This window comes from Crocuta crocuta, unplaced genomic scaffold (assembly GCF_008692635.1).
Source record: "Crocuta crocuta isolate KB4526 unplaced genomic scaffold, BGI_CrCroc_1.0 scaffold260, whole genome shotgun sequence".
In the NCBI taxonomy this organism is placed as follows: Eukaryota; Metazoa; Chordata; class Mammalia; order Carnivora; family Hyaenidae; genus Crocuta; species Crocuta crocuta.
Genome location: NW_027527525.1, coordinates 4,723,626 through 4,746,850, shown reverse-complemented (window position 1 = coordinate 4,746,850; position 23,225 = coordinate 4,723,626). Strand labels below are relative to the sequence as shown.

The window sequence follows — 23,225 nt, the reverse complement described above, 5'->3', positions numbered from 1 at the left end:
GGCTTTAGGGGCGCGTGGGTGGCTCTATTGGTTAAGCATCCAACTTCAGCTCAGGTCATGATCTCGGAGTTCATGAGTTCAAGCCCCAGGTTGGGCTCTGTACTGATAGCTCAGAGCAGACCCTGGAGCCTGCTTCAGATTCTGTGTCACCCTCACTCTCTGCCCCTCCCCCACTTGCACTCGGTTTCTCTGTCTCAAAAATAAACATTAAAAAAATTTTTTTTAACGTACTTGGCTTTAAAGAGATTAAAAAACATTTTTTAAATTCCTTCTAAGTTGGCTCAGTTGTTCACTGGAACTAAGGAACCATTAAAGTACTGTATTAGACCATTAGGTCCAAGTGGTAAGATGGCGAGGACATCTTGCCAAGCTACTTTGCAAAGTTGCGTTAAGGGTAAGAAGAATATATGAGATGTGCACTGAGTTCCTTAGAAGAAAACCCTCAAAATCCAGTGCCTATCATTAAAATGTTTTAAGCTTTTTATAAAAATAACATTATTTCTCAAATTATAGAGGGCTCTAACAGTGAAGGGGCAAGGACAAAAAAAAAGATTGCTCTTTCCAAAATAGAAACATTTTCCCACTACTGCTGAACCTGACAGTTCTGAAAGCATTCAGCAGTTACTCTAACTTCAAGATTATTTAAGGGAAAGTGCTCATATTTTACAATTAGCTACGATCAGATACAAGTTCTCTATGCGAGTCTTAATCAAGTGCCAGGTTTCCCATTAGTTTTTTTTTTTTTTTTTGTAAGTAGAAAAACATTTATCAACTGATTTGAAAAGACATAGTACAGAGTATCCATGATAATTTACGCGAGTCGGCAGTAATAAATATTAGTAGCTGACTCTGAGTAATAGATTCAGATTTGCAGGGTATCTTCAGATACATTACTGAGTTCACAGCTACCCTGTGAAGTTGAGGTTGTCCTAAATCCTTTTTATGGAGGGGGTGGCTGAGTATTAGGCTGTCATAGTTTGAAAGTAGGGGGTTGGGGCATGACCTCAGACCACTGTACCTTCAGTCTTCGGCTTGCAGAGAACTTACCATGGCAGTGAAGAGTGTGGGCTCTAAGACTGACCCGGTTTCAGATCCCGATTTTGTTGCTTATGTAGCTTTGTGACCTTGGACAAGTCACTTTACCTTGCTGTACTTCCATTTGTTGAAACAGACAATAAAAGTACCCACATTTCAAAGGGTTAACAATGGAAGGATAAAGGTGAAGGCACATAATCGCATGAAGATAGATTTTTGCTTTTATGATCTTGTTCCTTGGCTCTATTTCTTGTGAAAGGAAAAACAGGTAGGAAGGAGAACCATCTGCAAACTGACCGTTTTGCTGATCAGTTTGTAATGAAGACATCAGAACCGGGTGTCCTCCTCTGACACCTAGAAGATGGAAACTATTCATATTCTTAGCCACAGTTTCCAGCTCTCGCTGGGCCTGTCTCCAGCCCAGCCTGGGCTGGGTTGCAGGCCACAGTGACCTCCCTGAAATGGCAGAGTCACACTGAATGACGCGAACATTTCATCAAGAAGGTCTCTCATTTTCATCCCTTTTGGATTGGAATAAGGGCTCAGCTGAGAGCTGACAGATCTGCTCATGTGGTCACAGGCTCAGCTCAGAGCTTCTAACCTACAAGGAGGCCCGGGTTTTTATCAGGTCAGTTGGGACGGCCAGGCCAGCATCTGCCCCGATGACAGGTGAGTGATCCAGGCCTCAAGGAGGCTTGAATGTCATTGCTCTGGCTGAGCCGTGGCAATCATGTGACTCAAGGTGACTGGGCACTTAGAAGCATAACAACCCAGGAAAAAGAAGATAAAAACCCAGCCACCCAACACCCCACAAGAGGTAAATTCCCTCCTCCTTTTTTTTAATTTACTTTTTAAATTTACATCGAAGTTGGTCAGCATATAGTGCAACAATGATTTCGGGAGTAGATTCCTTAATGCCCCTCACCCATTTCGTCTCTCCCCCCTCCCACCAACCGCTCCAGTAACCCTCTGTTTGTTCTCCATATTTAAGTCTCGGGTTTTGTCCCCCTCCCTTGTTCATATATTATTTTGCTTCCCTTCCCTTATGTTCATCTGTTTTGTAGCACTCTCTTCCTACTTTAAAAAAAAATTTATTCTTCATGTTTTAGTTTTTGAGAGACAAAGAGAGACAGAGTGAAAGCAGGGGAGTGTCAGAGAGAGAGCGGGAGACAGAGTCCAAAGCAGTCTCCAGGCTCTGAGCTGTCAGCACGGAGCCTGATGCAGGGCTTGAACCCATGAACGTGAGATCATGACCTGAGCCGAAATTGGACATTTATCCAACTGAGCCACCAAGGCACCCTAATTCCCTCCTACTTCTGAGCCTAAAACCCAAACAGCTGCTACCTCTCAGGTTGAACCACTGAAATGTATGAAAGAGCTAAGGGTGGGGTTGAATCAATAATCAATAATAAACCGATTAAAAAGAATCACTGACTTGAAGGGCATGGATAGACTTACTTGCTCTACTACCTCCATCATTGAAAGGAGCCAAAGCTCCTTAAAATTTTCTTTCCCCCAACATAGAGTTTCAAATGGAAAGCAACGGAGCCAAACAGGTAGTTAGTTTCTAGCTTTAGCTGAACGTGAGACTGAACACGTTATCACATGGGGTGGGAGGGAGTCACGAGAAAGATGCACTGAGGTGCTTTGAACTTATCTGGATTTGTAGCCTAAACCAAGGACGCCATGGGGTCACCTAGAGTCTGCTAAAGCAGGACGAGGACAGTGAGAACGATCAGAGATTCAAAAGATTTTTTAAACAAGTCACGGTGTTTTTCCGCTTGCTTACTAGCTGATGTTGCCGCCAGAATCCTCGCTGCCTGCATTGTGTCCCATTTATGGGGGGAGGGGGGTGGCTTACATGAGGGACAAAATCCATTCCTATCTGTCACGGCCATCCTCACGGGATCCACGTAACGACTCGAAGTACATCTGGACAGAGATGAATGGTTTTCTGCTTTCCTCAAAATCCCCAGTGCCCTACAGAGTCATTCTTTGGGGGGAAACTACCTCAAGAGAACCCAAGAAAGACAATTCAACTGAGACCCTGCTAACCTACAGACACTCACCCGTACGACGTAGTTAAATCTTCTGGAATCCAGAATGGCAGTTGAGAAGTCCAGCCTGTTGAAAGCTTCGCCCAGAGTGCAGTATCCATGGCGCTGAATGTGAAAACGGGGGGGCACAGAGGTCATTCTCCAGAATGGTCCACCTGGACCCTGCTGGCAAGCTGGATGCCTGATGCCTATCTTAGGGAACTATGGCCATTTGCTGTTTTCCTGGCCCATGATGAGCTCTTTCTGGGAACCCCCTGTGAGCCACAGAGGTGGACAGTGCAGCCAGCAACTGCTTCAGTCCATGACTCACATGGTAAACACCCCTCTTCATGATTTTGCACCATTTGGGCCCTGGTTCTCTGCACAAACTCGAATGGGAAAATCCTAAGTGGTTGTGTATCCAGGAAAGGTTAGGAGTTAGACACGGGATGGGAGACAATGACAGCTGGTCACTGTAACATCTCCTGGGAGGAGAATTAGACTTCCTCGCGTCACCCTGCCTGCTACCTTGCCTCGCATCTTCAGTGCTTTTCTCATTGGGATCATCAGAAGCATTTTTTTAAGGCTTCATGAGGAGGCAAAAGAAGTTTTTATTTTTTACCTAGAATGCACAAGGAACTGGGAGCAGAGGGCCCTGACTTACACTCCCAGCTCTGCTCTGAGTATCTGGGTAGTGGTAGGTGTGCCATTGACCCCCACGGGGCCCCAAACCGCAGGGGGACGTATGTATTCACCAAAGTCCCTGACAGCGGTAGAAATTCTATCATCCTACCACACTGTCTGGTAACCTAGATATCTGAGCAGATGCCTGCGCAGGGAGAAAATGTACATCAAAGGGTTTTATAAAGTGCCACGCAAATGTAGTTGCTACGGTGCCTTGTCCCCTTCTACATTTGCTCAGGGTCGCCTACTGAGCAGACGTGAAAACTTCTGCTGTGTTTAGTGATTAGCCCCTCCAGGGCTAAAACTTAACAAAGTTGGAGTCTAAAGAGATCTCAGAACAAAAGAGAGGCACTGTTCTGGGGGGAAAGGCCAGGGCTTTATAACAATACATTTGAGGGGCACCTGGGTGGCTTAGTCGGTTAAGCGTCCGACTTTCGCTTAGGTCATGATCTCGCGGTTCGTGGGTTTGAGCCCCGCGTCGGGCTCTGTGCTGACTGCCAGCTCAGAGCCTGGAGCCTGTTTCAGTCTGTGACTCCCTCTCTCTCTGACCCTCCCCTGCTCACGCTGTCTCTCTCTCTCTCTCCTAGAAATAAATAAAACATTAAAAAAAATTATAACAATACATTTGAGATGGGTATCCTAATCTTTATAAAGCACTTTTACATACGTGATCTCAGTGAATGGGGAGGGCACCTACTGACTCTTGCTTCTCCCTCTCTCTTTAGCCCTAACCTCTGATGGCTGGGTAGGTGGGGGGCTGCTAGCCATCACACCCACACCTAGCCAGGATTTGAAGTCATATTCTTGCTCAGTTTCCCCTCCTATCCTGTTAGGAAAGGCAAAAAGCTAAGCATACACTCTTTAATAAACAGATGGATGCTCACCTCTTTAGTACTTCCTTTGTGAACATAGATCCATTTTTCTTGGTGGAAATCTACAGAGGCAAAAAAAATAATAAGGAATTAAAACCAAAAAACCCACAGCTTTAAAATTTGCAACATGCCCCAAATTTTAAACTTGTTTCTTCTTCATGTACTCTGACGTGTTAAAAAGTTTTAACAAAAAGGACAGACTCAGCGCGCCTGAGGGCGGCTCAGTCGGTTGTGTCCAACTTCGGCTCAGGTCATGATCTCATGGTTTGTGGGTTCGAGCCCCATGGCGGGCTCTGTGCTGACAGCTCAGAGCCAGAGACTGCTTTGGATTCTCTGTCCCACTCTCGCTCTGCCCCTCCCTAACTCATGCTCTATCTCTGTCTCTGTCTCTCTCAAGTAGAACATCAAAAAAAAATTTTTTTAAAAAAAAGGACAGAGACTCTACTGATAATCTAAGAGATGCAAATGTCTCATTTCTGCAGTGTATACATATATACATATTGGAGTTATGCATACTTGGCCTGAAGCACTCCAGATCTTTGAGCATCTGATTTAATATACCAAAGCTCCACATTGAAAAAAAAATCGAATACCTAAGTACAAGCTTGTTTTAAATGCCAAACCTACAACTTATACAAGGGCATAAAAAGTAGAAATAAAGCAGATAACATGAAGAGATCCTGTAGTATGGGTGGGGATTAAACTAAAGATCTGTAATTCCTGCTTGCTACTAGAACTATTTATACTCTTACATACAGCATCTAGAAATATAATAGTATTTATACAGGGAAAGAGGGAGAAACAAATCTGTTTTCAAAGCCTTACAACACAGTGACAAATAAAAGCACGTGCTGGAACTGATTCAGCTGACCATATCACTGTATAATAACTAAATTAACTACGTCAAATATTAGTGACAAGCTGGAAAGAAAAACGCACTCTGACTAGCAAGTGACTTATAAACAAGACTATAAACAAAACATTGATCTTGCTTGTAAAATGCACAGCCAGTTTCCGAGTGCAAAGTTCCCAATAACCTCTGTCAATGACACAGCAAACATTAAAGCAGATATCTAACATTCGAGGTCTGATCCCCCCACCCCCACCCCAGCCAAAGAACCAATCCTAGTGATCTTCAAACAGCTTTCTTTTAAGTTCAAAACAAATGGCTTACACTGGGTTTTGGTTTTGCTATTCAGCATGTCCTTCTTTCTCTTCTTGGCTGCAACATCATAGTTCAGGCTGTTGAAAAGATTCTCCTTATTGTATACATCCTTGTTGCAGTAACTAGGAATAATAGAAGAGGGGATGAGCCATCACAGCTATACTTTAATAAGAGCTGTTTCTATAAATAACTTACTGGGTTATAAAACACAAACATATATCTTCTCAAACAAAACAATAAAACCCCCTCAAAAGAAGCAGGCACAGATCTCCCTCTCTGGGGATGCAATATTGTCACATCTCTGTGAAAGGCAGGGATGGGGGCTTCCACTGCTTTTGAATTCCCAGCAGTGCCCGCCTTTGTGTTTGACACACAGCCCTTCACCCTTTAACTTAGGGCCATGCCAGGCACTGCAATATTACTTTAAGCAAAACTGAGGACTGTAGGGGGGATGGAGAGGGCTAATTACTGCTATCCCTGTAGTATATGATGCCTTCATTTTGCAAAAGGATCCACCCTAAGCTGCTTTCTAAAAAAGCCCAGCTTTATGGAGATATAGTTCACATACCATACAATCCACCCATTTAAAGTGTACCCAAGCTTCTTTTAACTAGCATGCTTCTATCATGCCTTCGAAACATGATCACATTAGCAAAAATCTGACTTACACAATCCATTTCTAGGAGATGTTGAGTGTACATGCTAATTGTTTAGATTTCATGTAATTCCGTGACTAACACTCAGCATCATGCTGCGAGGTGAAGACCTTGGGTCCTAAACGAAACCAGCTGATTTCACAATTCATAAATTTATAAGGGCTGAAAAAACAGAACTGCCCAATTCACAGGTCACTGAAGGATGCACAGATTCAACTTGGGTCAGGTGCAGATTTCTGCCAAGCTATCATTTTGGGGAGCTGAGTTCTATTCTATGATACAACGTAACTTCACAGTAAAACTCTGAAGAGTTTTCATCGAAGGGATGCTGGAGAAATATTGAAGTATTATGAGTAGATTCCCCAAACCTCATGAGTATATATGTACAAGGCGGGATTTATAATGCCCACTAGTAAAACATAAATCAGGAGCTTTCTCTTATATCACTGATACATCAGAGCTCTTTAATTTTCTGAGTTCCTTTGCTGAATTTAAAGTGTGATTTGCTTTAGATCTTCTCTGGACATACATCTGTTGGATACAGTGAGGTACACCTGCACTTCTGCATTCTGCAGACATTGTGTAAATGGTAAAAGAGAATAGAGAGTTTGAAACAATTTCCAGTATCCTGTTGCTACAGTAGTCTCTCAAGTAGCCCGTCAATAAGTACAATAAGTATCTTGCTACATAAATGCTTACACATGATATCACCAACAATGTGCTCAGTGTTTCTGGACCCATAGGAATAAGCTTCATGGATAGTCAATCATTTGTTAATCTGCCCTTGTGAGGCCATGTTTAATACCATTTGTTGAGATTTCTAATATCTCTAGTCTTCTTTTCATTCAAGGAGACAGGATATTTTTAGGTTCCACAGAGATGACTACAGAAATGTCTTCTCTTAGAGACAGATTCTTAAGCAAGCAAAGGGTGAATGCTTGGGGCCAGGCTCTGTGTTGCACATGAGTGTGTTTGCTTGCATGACTGTAGTGTACAAAACCACTGGCAGGTCAGTTATCTGCTCCAAGGTCAGCAAGTAAAGAGAGGAACAAGGGAGAGCTGAACTCTGAGTCCTTAAAGCCAACTTAAGAAATTTCAATCAAAGTTGAGGAGAAGGAAAGTGATAGAAGGTTACTTGATTCGTCCATGGTGTACCAAAGCTGAGAACAGCTTTAGAAAACAAAGTTAGAAATGTTTTTTTTGTGTGTGTGTAAAAACACCACACGAAGGCTTATTTGTAAAGAAAACACATTCGTACACCATAAACGAAAACCTAGAGCCTAAATTCCACCTGTAGAGAACCATAAAATGAAGCAGTCTTACTCTCAATCACACCTTTGAGATTTGGCAGAAAGCTTTCAGAGCCTGGGCCATAGATTGTGGCCATTCCCCTGAAATTTTAAATATTTACAGTTTATTTTACTTTCTTCTAACTAAGAACATTACTCAAAGGAATTTGAGCACCTGCTTTCCTTATAGAAATGATAATAATCTGCTTTAAGCCCAAGTGACTCATTTCCAAAGTTAGTTGAAGAAGAATGCCCTCCCACCGTAGAATATAGAAAAGCTTCAACCAAAGATAAACCCTGCATTTTTCTCTTGGTTATTAGGTTTTGGACTTCTAGAGGTAGGGTCTGGAAGGAAGGGCTATGAGGTTTGTGTTGCCTGCTTATCGGTTTTCTTTCAAGCAATAACATATTTGGTTAGGGGTTATTCTGAGAGTTCAGTTATGTCCAATCCAAGGAAATGCAAAGCCAACAGAAAATTACAACTGAAATTTTTAACAAGAAAAGCCACCACTATTTAGGAGCCATGACATTTAACTTTTTTTTTTTTAAGTAGAACTATTTAGGGATGCTAATTTCTTCATTAAATTCAAGAATAGCCACCAAAGTTGTCATTTTGTGGTTAGTTTTTACTAATCTTGATTTTTATAGGCACAGGCATAGAATAAGAAAAAAGACCTCCCCCAGCCTTATACTACCAATATACACATACCTAGATACTTAAAGACAACTTTAGAAATGATGGAAAGATTTCAAAATAAGACCCTTCGGACAGAGGAGCTAAGGGGGAAGAGGGAAAGGCTCATTTCTCATTTTGTTCGCAGGCCGTTTAAGAAAGCTGTGGCCTGCCCCAAAGGGTTTAGCTATGGATTAAAGCCCGGTGAGATTTCTATGCTAATTTGCTCTAATACATACGCAAATTGTCAATGGCTAGTATCAATTGTCCTGGCTAGTACCGGGATTGTTCTCGTAAAACAAACAGTCTAATATATGAAGCTCGTAGAACAGTGCCTTGCACACAGTAAGCACTCATAAAAATCTGAACTATTATTTTTATCTTCTGCACTACTCATCCAGGGCACTAAGCTTCCTGGTTGAGCCTTAGCTATCCAGAAAGCAACACTGGAGTTTTCAGCTGCAGGCCTGTAGACTTGGAGAAGAGTGGCCTGAGGCTCAGATCACGGAGATGACTCATCCTGGGGGTGGGGGAAGCAGGAAGGTTGGTGGTGAGGCTTGGAGGTACCTCAGCTACCACTTCCTTGAAGCATTCTTGGACCACCCCAAATTCATGCCAAGCGCTTTCCTTGAATTTTTAATCTGCCCACCCACATTTAAACTGGTCATTCCTCTTTCTGTCTTATGCAGCTTCAACTTTTAAACAAGGGGTACTGCTTTAAACTTATCCTAAATCCTGCCATGATCTCTGTTCAGGGCCCTTGGCTGGGATGGGCTTTGTAAGGTCCTGCTGTTGGAAGGGGACAGGGTCCAGAACACAGAGAGAATGGCCAGCAGAAACCAGAAAAAGCGTGCTGGGCAGATGGGCTGTGGTCAACTGTAAGTACTCTCCCCAGGCTGGGACACGCCAGATGCACCTTTCATTCCCAACTCTTGTTCACGCAGTGCACAGAACTGGACATGGAATTCGAGAAGTATACCAGGCCTCTGTCGTCCTCTGTTTTATGACCCCACCCCACCCCCCCTTTTGAAAGGGTTGGCCTTTTGTTGTTTCCTAACAGGAGAGGTATTCACCTGTGTAGGCGGGCGTCCAGCCCAAACCTTACATCACAGAGAAACATGACCAAGACTAAAAACAGTCAGGATATTTGAGACTACAGACCTAGGTCTAAGAAGGCCAACTGCTTTTAAGAAGTTGGCAGACTTCTCATGCTAAGCAGGGAAGGAACTGTTTACAACTGGGGGAGGAAAAAAATACTCCACAAACAGCCAGCTGCTTTGCCACGAGCTACCAAATGATTCCTAAACTCTGACTCCTCCCAAGAGCCACAGGTGGCCACTGTATCGATCACCACTTGTGATAACTATGGCAGGGCCACAGCTCTGGCTCAGGAGGCATGAAATGGGAGGAAAGAAAGGAGGCTCATGAAGGGGACAAAGGGATGTGAAGGTACCTGATCCCAGCCTAGGTTAAACTTTTGTGGTAAGTTAAAACCATTTTCAGGGTCTCCCATACTGTGGCGAGAGGCACCACTATTTGCTTCTAAAGGGGAGTGATACCAGCTTATCTCTGGGAGCAGACACAGTGTGCATATTTATATGAGCCAGAGGCTCTGTATTTTGAATGCTTTTCTGTATCCTACTGCATCCTACTGCTGAGCAACCTATAATCATATTCGGGTGAGCCATTGGGACATCATTCATCAGATCCTTGCTGTATTTCCCCAGAAAGAATCTGGACTGTTGTACAGAAATAAAGTAACAAGCCATCAAGATCATCATTCCTTATCTGTGCAATAAGACTTCTTATTTGCTCCCTGAACTGTACAGGAATTGCCTCAAAATATCTTTAACCTAAGGGTTATATATGCTTTTGTCTGTCCTGACAGGCCCCGCCCCAGGATTAAATGCTTTTAGTTTTCTCATTGGAAGACTAAAGGAGTTTGATATTTTACAAATCACAAACAGATGGGGGGCTCTGGAGGTCAAGCTGTCAAAATAACCACACTTTCTTGATAGTTTTCTTAAAATTGAGTGCCAGGGGCTCAGCCCAAAAAAACCACTGGTAAATCTCAGTAAGTGGGAACCTGGTCTGGTTGCAGGACTCATCACCGAAATCAGTTTAAGGGGTCTGGTGCCTGTGGTTTCAACCAAAGGCTGCGTGGAAAGGTATCCAAGGATGCCTGGGCTGCACTGATGGCCTCTGGACCCACTTTCCTTGCCCTTCCCACCTGTGCCAAATGGCAGGGATCTGGAAGTCGACTGTTGAGACTGTTAAGATCCGGGACTGACAGATTCCAGACCACTTAACTTACTAGACAGCACTTCTGTGTTATTAACCAAACAGAGCACCCGACCCGGCGGACCTCGGGTTTTTAACCAGACTGATGCCGCTCAGGGGGACTTTCTGCGGTGAAAGGCATCACTTGAAATTATTTCAGTCAGAAAACTGACCTAAAGGGCCACTGAGGAAACAGGTGCAAATGCTTCGTCCTTTCAGAAGCAGAAGGCTTGTGGGTTGCATTCCCGCCTCCCTTCTCTCCTCCGCAGCTCTGCAGCCGCGATTCTTCACCCCGGGTCCGCCAGTCCGCCCCGCAGGCGCCGGGGCCCCGGGGACCATCTGGCCCCCCTTCCTGGTTACTCATCCTCTCTGCCCACTCTGCGGTCGCCTGTGCGTGGGAAGAGCCTGGAGGTGCTGCGCCCATGTCCAATCGCGTCACCTGATTTGTCCCAAGCGCTCGGCTGCTCTGAGCCCCGCCACCCCCCGGTTGAAGGGCGCGCAGCCCACTCCCCCGCGCCCCCCGCTCAGGCAGACGGCACGAAGCCAGTGTCCTTAAGGTAGGGGTCCCCTGAAGTTGTGTGCTTGAGTTTGAACGTTTGCGGACAAGATCCACGTTTGCTGTCACATTCCCAGAGGGACCCGGGGTTCTGTAAAGAGTCGCGCCCGCTCGGAGATGCAGACCTTGAACAATAAGAGAAACCAAATCCCCCGGATCCCGTGCCCTAGCGACCTCTGCAGAAACCCGGTCAACTCCTCCCTCCTCCCCCCCTCCCCGTCCCCCCACCGTGGCCAGGGGCTCCCTCCTCACCCTGTTCCAGCCCTGCGTGCCCCCCATTCTCCCCCCCCTGCACCCCAGAAACCAGCCCAGAGCTGTCTGGCGGGGCTGCAAGTTGGTGGCGGATCCACTCACCTGCTGAGGTCGCTCACGAAGCTGCCGCTCTTCTCATCCACGAAGCGCTTCCAGCCATCGGCTGTCTTCACCCAGCTCTGCCCGGGGGACCGCCAGTCCTGCCCGAGGAACGGCATGGCGACGGGGGCGACGGGGGCGACGGACCGGTGGACGCGACCGGCCTGGCGGCCTCGGGGACGNCGGCCGGGAGCAGGGCGGGGGAGGCGACCGCAGCCTCCGGGCCTCTCTCAAGCCTCAGGCCCCCGCTCTTGGACGGAAGAGGGCAACCCTTGCGAGGCGGCGGCGGGGAGGAGGGGCGCCCCCCCCACCCCCGCCCCCGAACCTCCGTCAGCGGGTCCCCGGCCAGGCCTGTCTCGAGGGTGCCAAAGAAAGGACAAGGACAGGAAGGCCGGGCGGCATCTGGTGCCTGCAGGGTGGGAGTGGGGGGCAGGGACAGCCCCCCACCCAACTCTCAGCACCCTAGGCGAGCAGCGCTGACCTCTGGGGCACCGGGTCGCACGTTAGAGGTGTCCGAGCCCCTCTCCAGCTCCGGGGCTGTGCCCTCCTCTCCTTCCCGGTGTTAAGCATCCTCAGGGTTGTTAATTTCTCTCTGGGGAAATACCAGGCCAGGGGTTATGTTCTAGTTCTGGTGAGCATTCAGGGAGAGGGACCCAGGAGGCCCGCCACCCGACAGATGGGGGTTAAAGGAAGTGCGGTGAGCTGGCGGGACCCTCAGGGACTAGCGTGTTAACCTAATCCTCATAACCCCAGGCGAGCGAACGGCCAGTGTGGGCGCTACACGGTTTTCCAGATGAGGGCACTGAGGGCTCCAGAGAAAAGTTAAGCCGGGAATTTACCGGGATGGCAAGGCTAGCTTCTTCACAAGCCTGAGTACCATCTGAAATCACTCTGTTCAGTTTTACTTTTTGTTAGTTTGCTTGTAAGAATCCATCCCTCTCTGCAGAACATAAACTCCTTGAGCGCTCCTGGGTCGTGTGTGTGTGTGTGTGTGTGTGTGTGTGAGAGAGAGAGAGAGAGAGAGAGAGAGAGAAATCCCAGCATCTTGCCAGGCCAAGAGTAGACTTTCAATAACTATTTGTTGTAGGAATAGGCGAACGGATACGTGCAGATACCCTGCACATCAGGGTAGCTTCTTGCCCTTCATGACTTCTAGTTTTGACGCTTCACAGTCTGATCTGTTTGGCAATGGGATTGCACAAAGCAGTCGCAGCAAGTAAAAATTCCACATTCAAGAATTAGTTTCAAACTTGACCCCTCCATGTTCCTTCCTCTGTGGCCATCTACAAGTATTTTCTGTTCCACAGACTGTGCAGTCTTTAAGGCTTAGAGTAGGCAAAATGATTGTGCCTTAAGAGGGGTGCATGTCGGAGGGGGAAGGAGGTGCTTTTAATAAAGTCTGTTTTCAAGTAGCCAGAGTTTTCTGATTCAGATTTCCCACCATAAATAATTTATTAGTGTGGTAATAGTAAAAATAGCTTGTAAAAACACTGCAGAAGGTCCTAAACAAATGATAAACACAATGATCATGCTAACAGATGAGACAATGTTGAGTCTGGCCTTTGCTGGACAGAACTGATATCTGCAAGGGAACATAATTAAGGGATGTGATTATTAAAGATGCCTGCGAGTTACATGTCCATAAGCTACATCACTATAGAAACCAAAGAAGGCAGAAGATTTGAATTCTAATTCTGCTAAGGCAGCACACTACTGTCTGACCCAGATGAATGACTTAAATTCTGGAGGCTCAGTTTTTTGAGTGATCAAGAAGAAAACAGAGCCTCTAACGCCTCCGTTTCTGGATTGAAAGCGTTGTAAATGGGATCATCGGTACTCGTTCTTTCATCCTCGTTGATGATGTTACACATCCACAGGGCCCATGGCCTCCTAGTGTGTGTACTTCTCTGGTTCTCGATGGTGGGCTTGGCCACGTGACTCGCTTCAGTCAGTGGGATGCTGGTGGCTAGGATATGAGGAGATATGGTGTGCCTGCTTGTCTGGTTGCTCTTGTGTTCTTGTGTTTCTATGAATGCGTGGCAAGGCTTTACCCTGGGTAGCCACTGCTAGAGTCCTGGCCCCAAGATGGGACACATGAAGCAGATGTCTCACTTGCCCCACAGATATATCAGCAAGAAATAAATGCTTATTCTTTATTTTTAATTTTTTAAAAAATGTTTTATTTATTTTTGAGAGAGAGAGATAGAGACAGCATGAGCAGGGGAGGGTCAGAGAGAGAGGGAGACACAGAATCTGAAGCTGACTCCAAGCTCTGAGCTGGCTGTCAGCACAGAGCCCAACCCAGGGCTTGAACCCACTAACCGTGAGATCATGACCTGAGCCACAGTCGGATGCTTAACTGACTGAGCCACCCAGGCATCCCATAAATGTTTATTCTTGAATGCCACTGAGATTATTGTTTGTTACACAGCCAGTAGTGACAAAGGGTTGAGTGGCTGACTCCCTCTCTCTCTGCCCCTCCCCCACTCATGCTCTGTTTCTCTCTGTTTCAATAATAAATAAACCTAAATTTTTTTTTTTTTTTTTTTTAAAAAGGGGCGCCTGGGTGGCTCAGTTGGTTAAGCATTTGAATTCGGCTCAGGTCATGATCTCACGGTTTGTGGGTTCGAGCCCCGCATTGGGCTCTGTGCTGACAGCTCAGAGCCTGGAGCTTGCTTCGGATTCTATGTCTCCCTCTCTCTCTGCCCCTCCCCCAATCATGCTCTTTCTCTCTGTCTCAATATTAAATAAACATAAAAAAAATTTTTAAAAAGGGTTGAGTGGCTGAAAGTTCATCAAAGCCTTGTTAACTTCTAAAATTCAAGCATATGTAGGAAATCACTTTTTTTGGGGGGGGGGATGTTAAGAATTAATCCCAGGAAGCCTCAGTGTTTGTCTCTTGTACTGCAGCTCTATCTTCCTTCTGAAAAAAGAGTAAAAAAGAAAAGAAACAACAGTGGTTATCTTATAACGCAGCCTTCTTCTGAAGTATCAGTGACTGCTTTAGATTTCCCACACCATTAAAACTCTAACTTGACATTTCTTGAAACATATGGTTTCTACTAGGAAGCCTTTCCCTGCTGAGCCCCTCAGGATAAAGAAAGTGCTGGGCCATCTTTAGAACAGTTACTTTCATATCAGCTACTGGCTGGACTTTACAAAGTCTCTGTGATTGGAGGCCATATGGTGACTGAGCATTTGAGAACCATGAAGACAAAGTATCAGTGTCTTGGCTTCCTACTGAAGATACAAAGGCAGACGGATGCTCTGGGAGTTTCATAAGGCACCGACCCGGGAGGACCAGCATGGCCTGATGGCTTGAGCAGGGTGCACAATGCCAGTTCCTCTGCACAGACACTGAGTTATTGCCTTTCCTGAACAGCTTCATGCTACAGATTGCCCATGTTACATGCTGGGTATTTGATTTAAAAAAAAAAAAAAAAAAGTTTACTTTTGAGAGAGAGGGAGAGACAGTGTGTGAGAGCAGAGCAGAGGCAGAGAGAGAGAAGGGGACAGAGGACCTGAAGCAGGATCTGCACTGCACAGAGCCCGACACGGGGCTCGAACTCACAAACCGTGAGATCATGATCTGAGCGGAAGTCGGACGCTTAACCAACTGAGCCACCCTGGGTATTTGTTGTTTTGTTTTATTTGTTTTTTTAAATGCGTGCTTCTCCCCTATGGGGCTGTGAACTCCATGTTGGTAGGGCTGTGTCTTAGTGTTTTCATCACCACAGTGCCTGTCATGGTGTTTGGTATGTGACTTGCAATCAATAAACTCAATAAATGTTGAACTACTCAAGGATGCTGTTATTCCCCTGTCTTCACCTATTGACCTTTAATTCCTCCTTTGGACACAGCAGGGTAGAGAGGAGGAGGGGTGGGCAGCCCCGAATCCTAGCCTGCATGGCCGAATCCTCCACGAGTCATGCCTTACCAGTTAGTCAGGCAAATAGGGAAGAAGGTCAAAAGGTGGCATCTTGGAGAAAAATGTTTTAAATATTTAAACATTTGTTCCCCCCATGGCAGATGCTAGCCATGCGGAAGACACTGTGTCAAGCACTTCGCAAGTATAATGTGGTTTAATACTCCTCACAAAAGCCTCTGAGCTGCGTACTGTCATTCCCTATTTTACAGATTAGGAAGCTGAGGCTCTGAAAACTTAGGTAGCCTGTTGAAGATCAGCCAACCAGGAGGGTGAAACCCAAGCTTGTACCCAGGTCTGTCTCAAACCCCAATGGGAGCCAGACTGGGTTCGAATCATAGTTTCCTACTTAAATAGCTGTGTGACCTTGAGCAAGTTACTTAACCTCTCTGTGTCACAGTTTCCTCATTTGTGAAATGGGAATAATGATAGTACCCACCTCAGAGGGTGTTCTGAGGATTTATTGAGTTAATATGTATAAAGTATCTATAAAGGTGCCAGCACCAATGGTAGAGAGTATTATCATCTTTATGTGAAATTTGCCCCTCCGTCTCTTACTTGCTTAAGTCCATGTCCACCCACCAAATTTTAAGTTCTGAGGGCACGGAGCATAGCTTACTCAGCTAACTTCCAGATATGGGAAAAGCTGTCTATATTGGAGCAAATTGTACAATGAAATGATAGCTTGCATATTACTGGTTACAATTTATTGCACTTAAACTATGGAAATGGGATTTATTCTGTTCAGAAGACTATATTTCCAAAGGTAAACCCAGCATGATTTTAGCCTGCCCACTGCCTCATAAGGCTGTTTATAGAAACTGTTTGTAGGGTCGCCCGCATCGGGCTCTGTGCTGACAGCTCAGAGCCTGGAGCCTGTCTTCGGGTTCTGTGTCTCCCTCTCTCTCTGACCCTCCCCTGCTCACACTGTCTCTCTCTCTCTCTCTCTCTCTCTCAAAAATAAATAAAAACATCAAAAAAATTAAAAAAAAAGAAACTGTTTGTAGAAGGGACTGAAAACTTGATAAATATGAAGTGCACTGTTTCCACCCCCCAAATGACATTTGTTTATGGTTTTGGCCGAGGGACCGACTACTTCTTACAAAAATGCAATGGTATTTTGTTTTTTCATAGTTTCTCTTTCTGAAAGGGTATTTTAAAAAAAATACTTATCAGCAGTAGTTGTAAGTTAAAAATAACTTCAGCTTGTGGGTGGGGGGCAGGGGCTGGGATCAACCAAATCTGTTGGCTCACTCTGCCCAAGTTCGAGCGAATTTTTCCAGGGGAGGGGAGCTGGAGGAACTCAGGATATTAAATTCAACCTGTCAGTGCTGTCCCAGGACTGTGTGTTTAAGGCCACAACAATTTGCATGTGACCCTGCACCCAGTCTGTCTAGGGTGGGGCATCCATGAAACAGTGTGAAATACGTCTGTTAGGTGTGTTGGAGCAGGAGCTGCCGGCTGTGTGTTATTTTTGGGTCTCTGGATGCCAGGAGTCCTACCAACTAAATTAAAGTCGGTCAGACACATGTCACTGAAAATATTCTCATTACTTTAATGAGAATCATTTGGCATTCCTCAATTGTGGGCCTGGTTCTGTTTTTGAGAGAGGGTCAAGGGCATTTTGCTATAATCCTCCTTCTTGCATAGCCCAGTTGTTCAATTTTAATGAAAATTCTTTTTTTTTTCTTTTAATAAGCAGTAAACAGGATTTGGAGGCAAGGCTGCTAACTTTTGTACAATATAAAGAAATTAATGAAACCACAACACTTAAAATAATCCAGACTTCTGGTGTCTTTTTATAAAAACACGTTTTATTTATTTTATTTATTCGTATTATTTTTTAAATGCTTATCTATTTATTTTTGAGAAAGAGAGAGAGACAGAGAGTGAGTGGGGGAGGGTCAGAGAGAGAGAGAGAGAGACAGAATCCCAGGGAAGTTCTGCACTGTCAGAAGAGTCCTATGTAGGGCTTGAACCTGTGAACTATGAGATCTTGACCTGAGCCGAAATCAGGAGTCAGATGCTTAACCGACTGAGCCACGCAGGTGCCCCTAAAAACATTTTAAAATGAGGATCTTAGGGGCGCTTGGGTGGCTTAGTCGGTTGAGCGTCCGACTTTCGCTTAGGTCATGATCTCGCGGTTTGTGGGTTCGAGCCCCGCATCGGGCTCTGTGCTGACTGCCAGCTCAGAGCATGGAGCCTATTTCAGAGTCTGTGTCTCCCTCTCTCTCTGGCCCTCCCCTGCTCACGCTGTCTCTCTCTCTCTCTCCTAGAAATAAATAAAACATTTAAAAAAATAAAAAAAAATAAAATGAGGATCTTAAATTTGTTACGGATGTCAACTTTTAAATACAACATTAATGCCTGAAGTTGGTTAAAATCACCCTATCTATAACCTTTCAAATGGTATCTTGAATAGTTGAGTAACAAATTTAGTTCTGAGATTTCTCATATACAAAAATAGCTTGGACTGAAATTCATCTAGACATTGTATCTCGTGGCTTACTTATTATCACTAATGTTCATATAATTTTGCAAGGTAAGTATTTTTATCCCCATTTACTAGATGAAGAGACTAAGTCTTAGATATGTTAAGCATTTACTCAAAGGTCTGCTTAAAAATTGGAACAAACTTTTAGAGAGGTTACCTAATCCGATTCCTTCCTTTTACCCTTGAAAAGGCTAAGTCTCAAAGAAGAGAAACGCTTTTGAACACAGAGCTAGTTAGCAGCAGGCCTGGGATTTGGGCACCATGAAATGAAACCAACAGGGTTCGAATGTTCCATTAATCTTACTGTACTGATCAACGTCCCTGAGAAATGTAAACTTTGAAATAAATAAAATCCTCTGGTTTACACACTCCAGTGATCGGATTTTATTAGGGCTTCTCATCAGTGAGTTTGTTCCAGAAGGTACAAGAAAAACAACTTGATCCCCTAAAGATGCCACTCTTCAAAGTCCGCCAGGATCCTAGAGAAACAACAGTTGAAAAATCAGCATTTACCTGATCATCAGCTTGAATGCGGATTTACTGGTTGTTACATTTTGACAGATTGCCGTAATCACTGCAGGTTTTGACTGGTCAGCCATGGGGAATGGAGTGGTTTGTGAGTCATATGGAGTGTGTTTCCTCATATGAGTTAACCAGTGACTTGTCAAATCCTGGAGAAGTCACTTAACCTGTTTGGTTTTCACATTTATATACATGTGTTATAAAGATGGTTGTATGATTCTGTGGCATCATTGACTGAAGGGGGATCATTAACATGATTACAGATTTTCTTTGGGAAATAGAAAAATACAGCTTTCCCCTGTCTATCTTGTTGGGTGGCTGCCTTTCACCCCCATTAGAAAGCAAAAGTCCAGGGGCCCCTGGGTAGCTTAGTTGGTTAAGTGCCCAACTTTTGCTCAGGTCGTGATCTCACAGTTCGTGAGTTTGAGCCCTGCATCAGACTCTGTGCTGATAGCTCAGAGCCTTGAGCCTGCTTCCAATTCTGTGTCTCCTTCTTTCTCTTCCCCTTCTCTGCTCATGCTGTCTGTCTGTCTGTCTCTCTCAAAAAAGGAGTAAACAATAAAATATTACAAAAAAGAAAGCAAAAGTCTCTAGAAATGTTCTGCTCACTGCTGTCTGCCTGATGCCTGGTGCATATCAACGATCAAAGTGCCAAGGAGGGCTCAGTGTAGGTGGGACTAAATTTCTAAGTTGTCACCTACAAATTGTGGTCCATGAACTGAAAACCATTTTACTGTTTGTCTCAGATGATTCAATAAAAATAAAAATAACATGAGCCTGTGCTTTTTTTTTTTTAACAGCGGTACGTTCATTTCAGGAAGAAGAATGTAATTTTAAAATGAGTACAGAATGTTCATCTTCTTTCCCATTCTGACTACAGCCTGATTACAGTCCCTTAAGGGACATAATATTTTCAACCAGGGTTTACTGTTGATAGTAATTTAAGAAATAATTTAGTCTCTTAAACATCTGCTTTGCTAAAAATGGTACTGCATAAAAGCTTTTGCTAAATGTCTTCAAACTGTTTATCTATTGAAGAGATGAGGTATAAGTTAGATTTTTTCCTCTCCTCTGTCAACTAAGCCAAAGGAGTGGCTATCTTCAGTTATGGTTTTGATCATTTTACAGGCTGTAAAATTTGTTGTAGAATATCATTCATTCATTGTCTCGACAGGGCTATATCATGCCTCTGCTATGTTCCCGGTGCTCTTCTAAGGCAACTTAGGGAACGTGAAGATGAGAATTTACTCTCAGGGACTGTACAGGCCATAGGGAGAGAGACATACACAAATACGTATTCCTAAAACTATGTGGCAGGTATGGTGATTGGGATTTGCACAGGGTCCATTGGGACACCCACAAGGGTACATCACGTGACCCACCCTGGACTAGTCAGGCAAGGCTGCCGGGTGTTGCTCCTGAGCGGAGTCTGATAGGATGAGCAGGAGCTGATGAGGCAACTGGAGATAAAAGCTGAGAGTGGGGCTGGCATCCAGGTAGAGGAGACAGCGGGAACAGTGACAAAAGGGGTGGAACAGCCTGAGTTGCCTTGAAGGACAGGAGTGTGAGCAGGTGGTGAGAAGAGCTGGAGATGGGGAGGGGTGGAGGCAGAGTGCAGAGGGTTCCGTGAGGTCTGGTAGAAAGCTTGGGCTTTATCTGAAGTGGTAGGAGCCCCAGGGAGCTGTAAACAGGGAATGACGCAGGTCCGCAGGTCCGTTGTGCTGTAATAGATATCTCCTGGGGGGAGGGCGGAGGGAAGCATGGAAGAAGCGCACTGGACGGACAGGAGTCAGGAGGATGTCGCTGTTTCCAGGCAGCAGCTGGTGAGCATCAGAGCCAGGAGGACAGTAGCTGGGGCAGTGGGGGGAGGTGAGCTTGAGTCTCCTGTAGGGGCCAACACCCAGGACTCGGTGATTGATGAAGAGAGGGCATGCACCAAGGAGGGCCTTCCAGATTCTTCTCCCTTTCCTCCCTCCCTTCCTTCCTCCCTCCCTTCCCTACCTTCTTCTCTTCCTCCCTCTCTTTCTTTCTTTCTCTGTTCTTTCCTTCTTTCTTTTCAAAAATTTTAATGTTTTTATATTTTTAAAAAAATTTTATTTTTAATTTAATTTTTTGAGGGGGAGAGACAGAGTGTGAACAGGGGAGGGCAGAGAGAGAGAGAGGGAGACACAGAATCTAAAGCAGGCTCCAGGCTTCAAGCGGTCAGCACAGAGCCTGATGCGGCCTTGAACCTATGAACAGTGAGATCATGACCTGAGCCGAAGTCAGATGCTCAACTGACTGAGCCACCCAGGTGCCCCCCTTCCTCCTTTTTAAGTAAGCTCTATGACCAACATGGGGCTTGGACTCAACTTCAGGATCAAGACAGATTCTACTTTAGGTGAAAGAAGAAACAAACGGTTGAGTGAGAGGCTGAGGGCTGTCGCACTGTTCTGAGTGAGACCTCACTTTCACTCACTTTAGGGCCACGAACGGGACAAACTCTGTATTCCTCTTCCCTGGGGAGACTGCCTGTGTTGTGGAAGGGACTTATTTATAATTGCCAAGACCGGCCCACGAAGAGGAAGGAACTCCATTTGGAAAAACATTCAAAAGGGATCTTCTCTTTTGTCCTTCATTATCTAATCCATCTTGAATAAGATTTTTTTTTTTCTGCCGGTGGTTATAGCACACAGTCCTGTCTCATGAAATGAAATGTTCCATTTTCACGTCTTTAAAAAATGTTATGAAACATATAGTGCTATTCTCACTACAAATAAGAATGAAATTGCCTAAAAGCAGGAAGTGAATGAGTGGGCGCAGAAAATTTGTTTTATGTATATATTTTTACCATCCAGTTTGTACTGCCTTGAGACCCTCACGTTGGGGGGAGGGGATGGCTCAGGTACCATGTTGGGAGCTAGTGCGGACTTCCAAATCCAGGATCCAAAGGGATCTCTCTCCCTGCTGTGGTCCAGTCAGGGGAAGGTGTGTGACTTGGGCTGGACCAATCACCATCCTCTCCTGGAGAAGTGATGGAAGAAGGTTGGCGTTTCCTCAGTTGAGGGGTGCTGACCCTGGCCGGCCCCTGCTGCAGCAGCTTTGCTATAATCCTTGCTGTCTGATCATCTGGAGGCTCTCTCAGTTCTTGCCTCGATTTTCCATACCTTCTTCTTCAGCCTTTTGCTGATGCCATGGATCCAATAGTCTTCCAATAAAATCTTCACACTTAGAAGAGTCAGGGTTGATTTCTGTTGCTTGCAAACAGTGATTGCGACAGTATGGAACCTCCATGTAAGAGAGGCATTCAGGGCCTGGGTCACATATGAACACACTGTCTCCTCTGCCCATCACCCCTCCAAGCCCGTGGTCTCATGTGCGTATGTGTGTACTTGGGCCAACAGTTGAATTAGACCAGAGAGGATGATTTGTATGTATTAGGACTTACCTAAAGAAATCATCCACTGAGAAAACTGGACTTATGCCCAGATAGGGGATTTTGGCTTGCACAAAACTGGCAGGTTTAGAAATATGGAGACAGAGAAGAAGGCTGAGCTGTCCATGTGTGAAAGTAAAAGAAGAGGACTTCAAAAGCTCAGAGCTCTAGATTTTTCTTACAAATCCATGGCATGACCTCATCAGGGCAGCAAGGCTGAACCCAGAGAATATCTCGTAAATTCCCCTAAGGTGCACATTTTGTTACAATTTCCTAAATTGATGCTTCAAATGTAGAACTTAGCTTGAAGGCAGGAGGAAGGGGGTAATATTTATTGAATACCTTTTGTGTATCTTTTATCTACATTGGTTTATTTAACCCCTCCCCCCCAAAACAGCATAAGGTAGGTATTATAGTCCTATTCTATTCACAAGGAAATTGTCTAGTTAGACTCACACAGCTCACACATGGCAGAGCAGGGGTTTCTTTTTTTTTTCTTNAGGGGCTGCACCAGTTTGCATTCCCACCAACAGTGTAGGAGGGTAGAGCAGGGGTTTCAATCCAGGACTTTGAACTCCAAAACTTGTGCTCTTTCTATGAAACAATTCTGCCTCCCAAAGCTTACATGAGGGCAACAGGGAACATGAGGGCAGAGAAAGCAGACTTCTAGACCTTGGGAAGACTATTCTTCCCTCATGCACGTGCGACTCAGGACCGCAGATATGGCCGACTGGTTTTTGTCATGGAGGCCATTGTTAGTCTGGAGGGACTGCAGTTGTGTGGGTATTCTACCTCTAAATAACCAAGGGACTCATTTTATGACAAAAGAAGTATAGCACTAGGTGCTTGTGGTAAAATTAGCTGATTTGACTGTGTGACCCATCACTCAGAAGCTTGAAAGAACTGTAGAATGATCTAAAGACTAGTGGGGAATAACATTCTAAAAGTCTGGGGCTCCTGTCTTACAGAATGCAGTAAATACAGTGTTTCCGTCACGTCCAGAGTGGGGAGGTGGATGTAGCCCCATATCAGTTTAGGCTCAGTTTACCTAACAAGCCACCTTGAGAACTTTGACTTCCCACCCCTGAAATCTTGGGTTGATGGGTTTAGAGGTTCTGGTTTCCACCAGAGAGCACAAGACATGGTCCTATTAAAATTGCAGCTAAAACTGTCCCTTGTCCTTTGAGGCTCCTCCTGCCGCTGAATCCAAACAGGTGGAAGGTAAGTGTATTGACTAGAGTCATTGATCCTAATTATTAAGGGAAACAGGTC

At 45.1% G+C, this 23,225-nt stretch overlaps 1 protein-coding gene across 1 annotated transcript in view; it reads right to left on the bottom strand.

The window, feature by feature from the left end:
• FBXO32 (F-box protein 32) overlaps window positions 1-11,773 on the bottom strand; it is a 32,309-nt gene extending 20,536 nt beyond the window's left edge. The window contains exons 1-4 of the mRNA XM_077764412.1: window positions 11,601-11,773; window positions 5,802-5,914; window positions 4,640-4,689; window positions 3,105-3,197 (exon numbers count right to left, since the gene is read on the bottom strand). Of these exons, the coding sequence (XP_077620538.1) occupies window positions 3,105-3,197; window positions 4,640-4,689; window positions 5,802-5,914; window positions 11,601-11,716 (372 nt within the window). The 5' untranslated portion in view covers window positions 11,717-11,773. The remainder of the gene's footprint in view (window positions 1-3,104; window positions 3,198-4,639; window positions 4,690-5,801; window positions 5,915-11,600) is intronic.
• Between the last annotated feature and the right edge of the window lie 11,452 nt (window positions 11,774-23,225).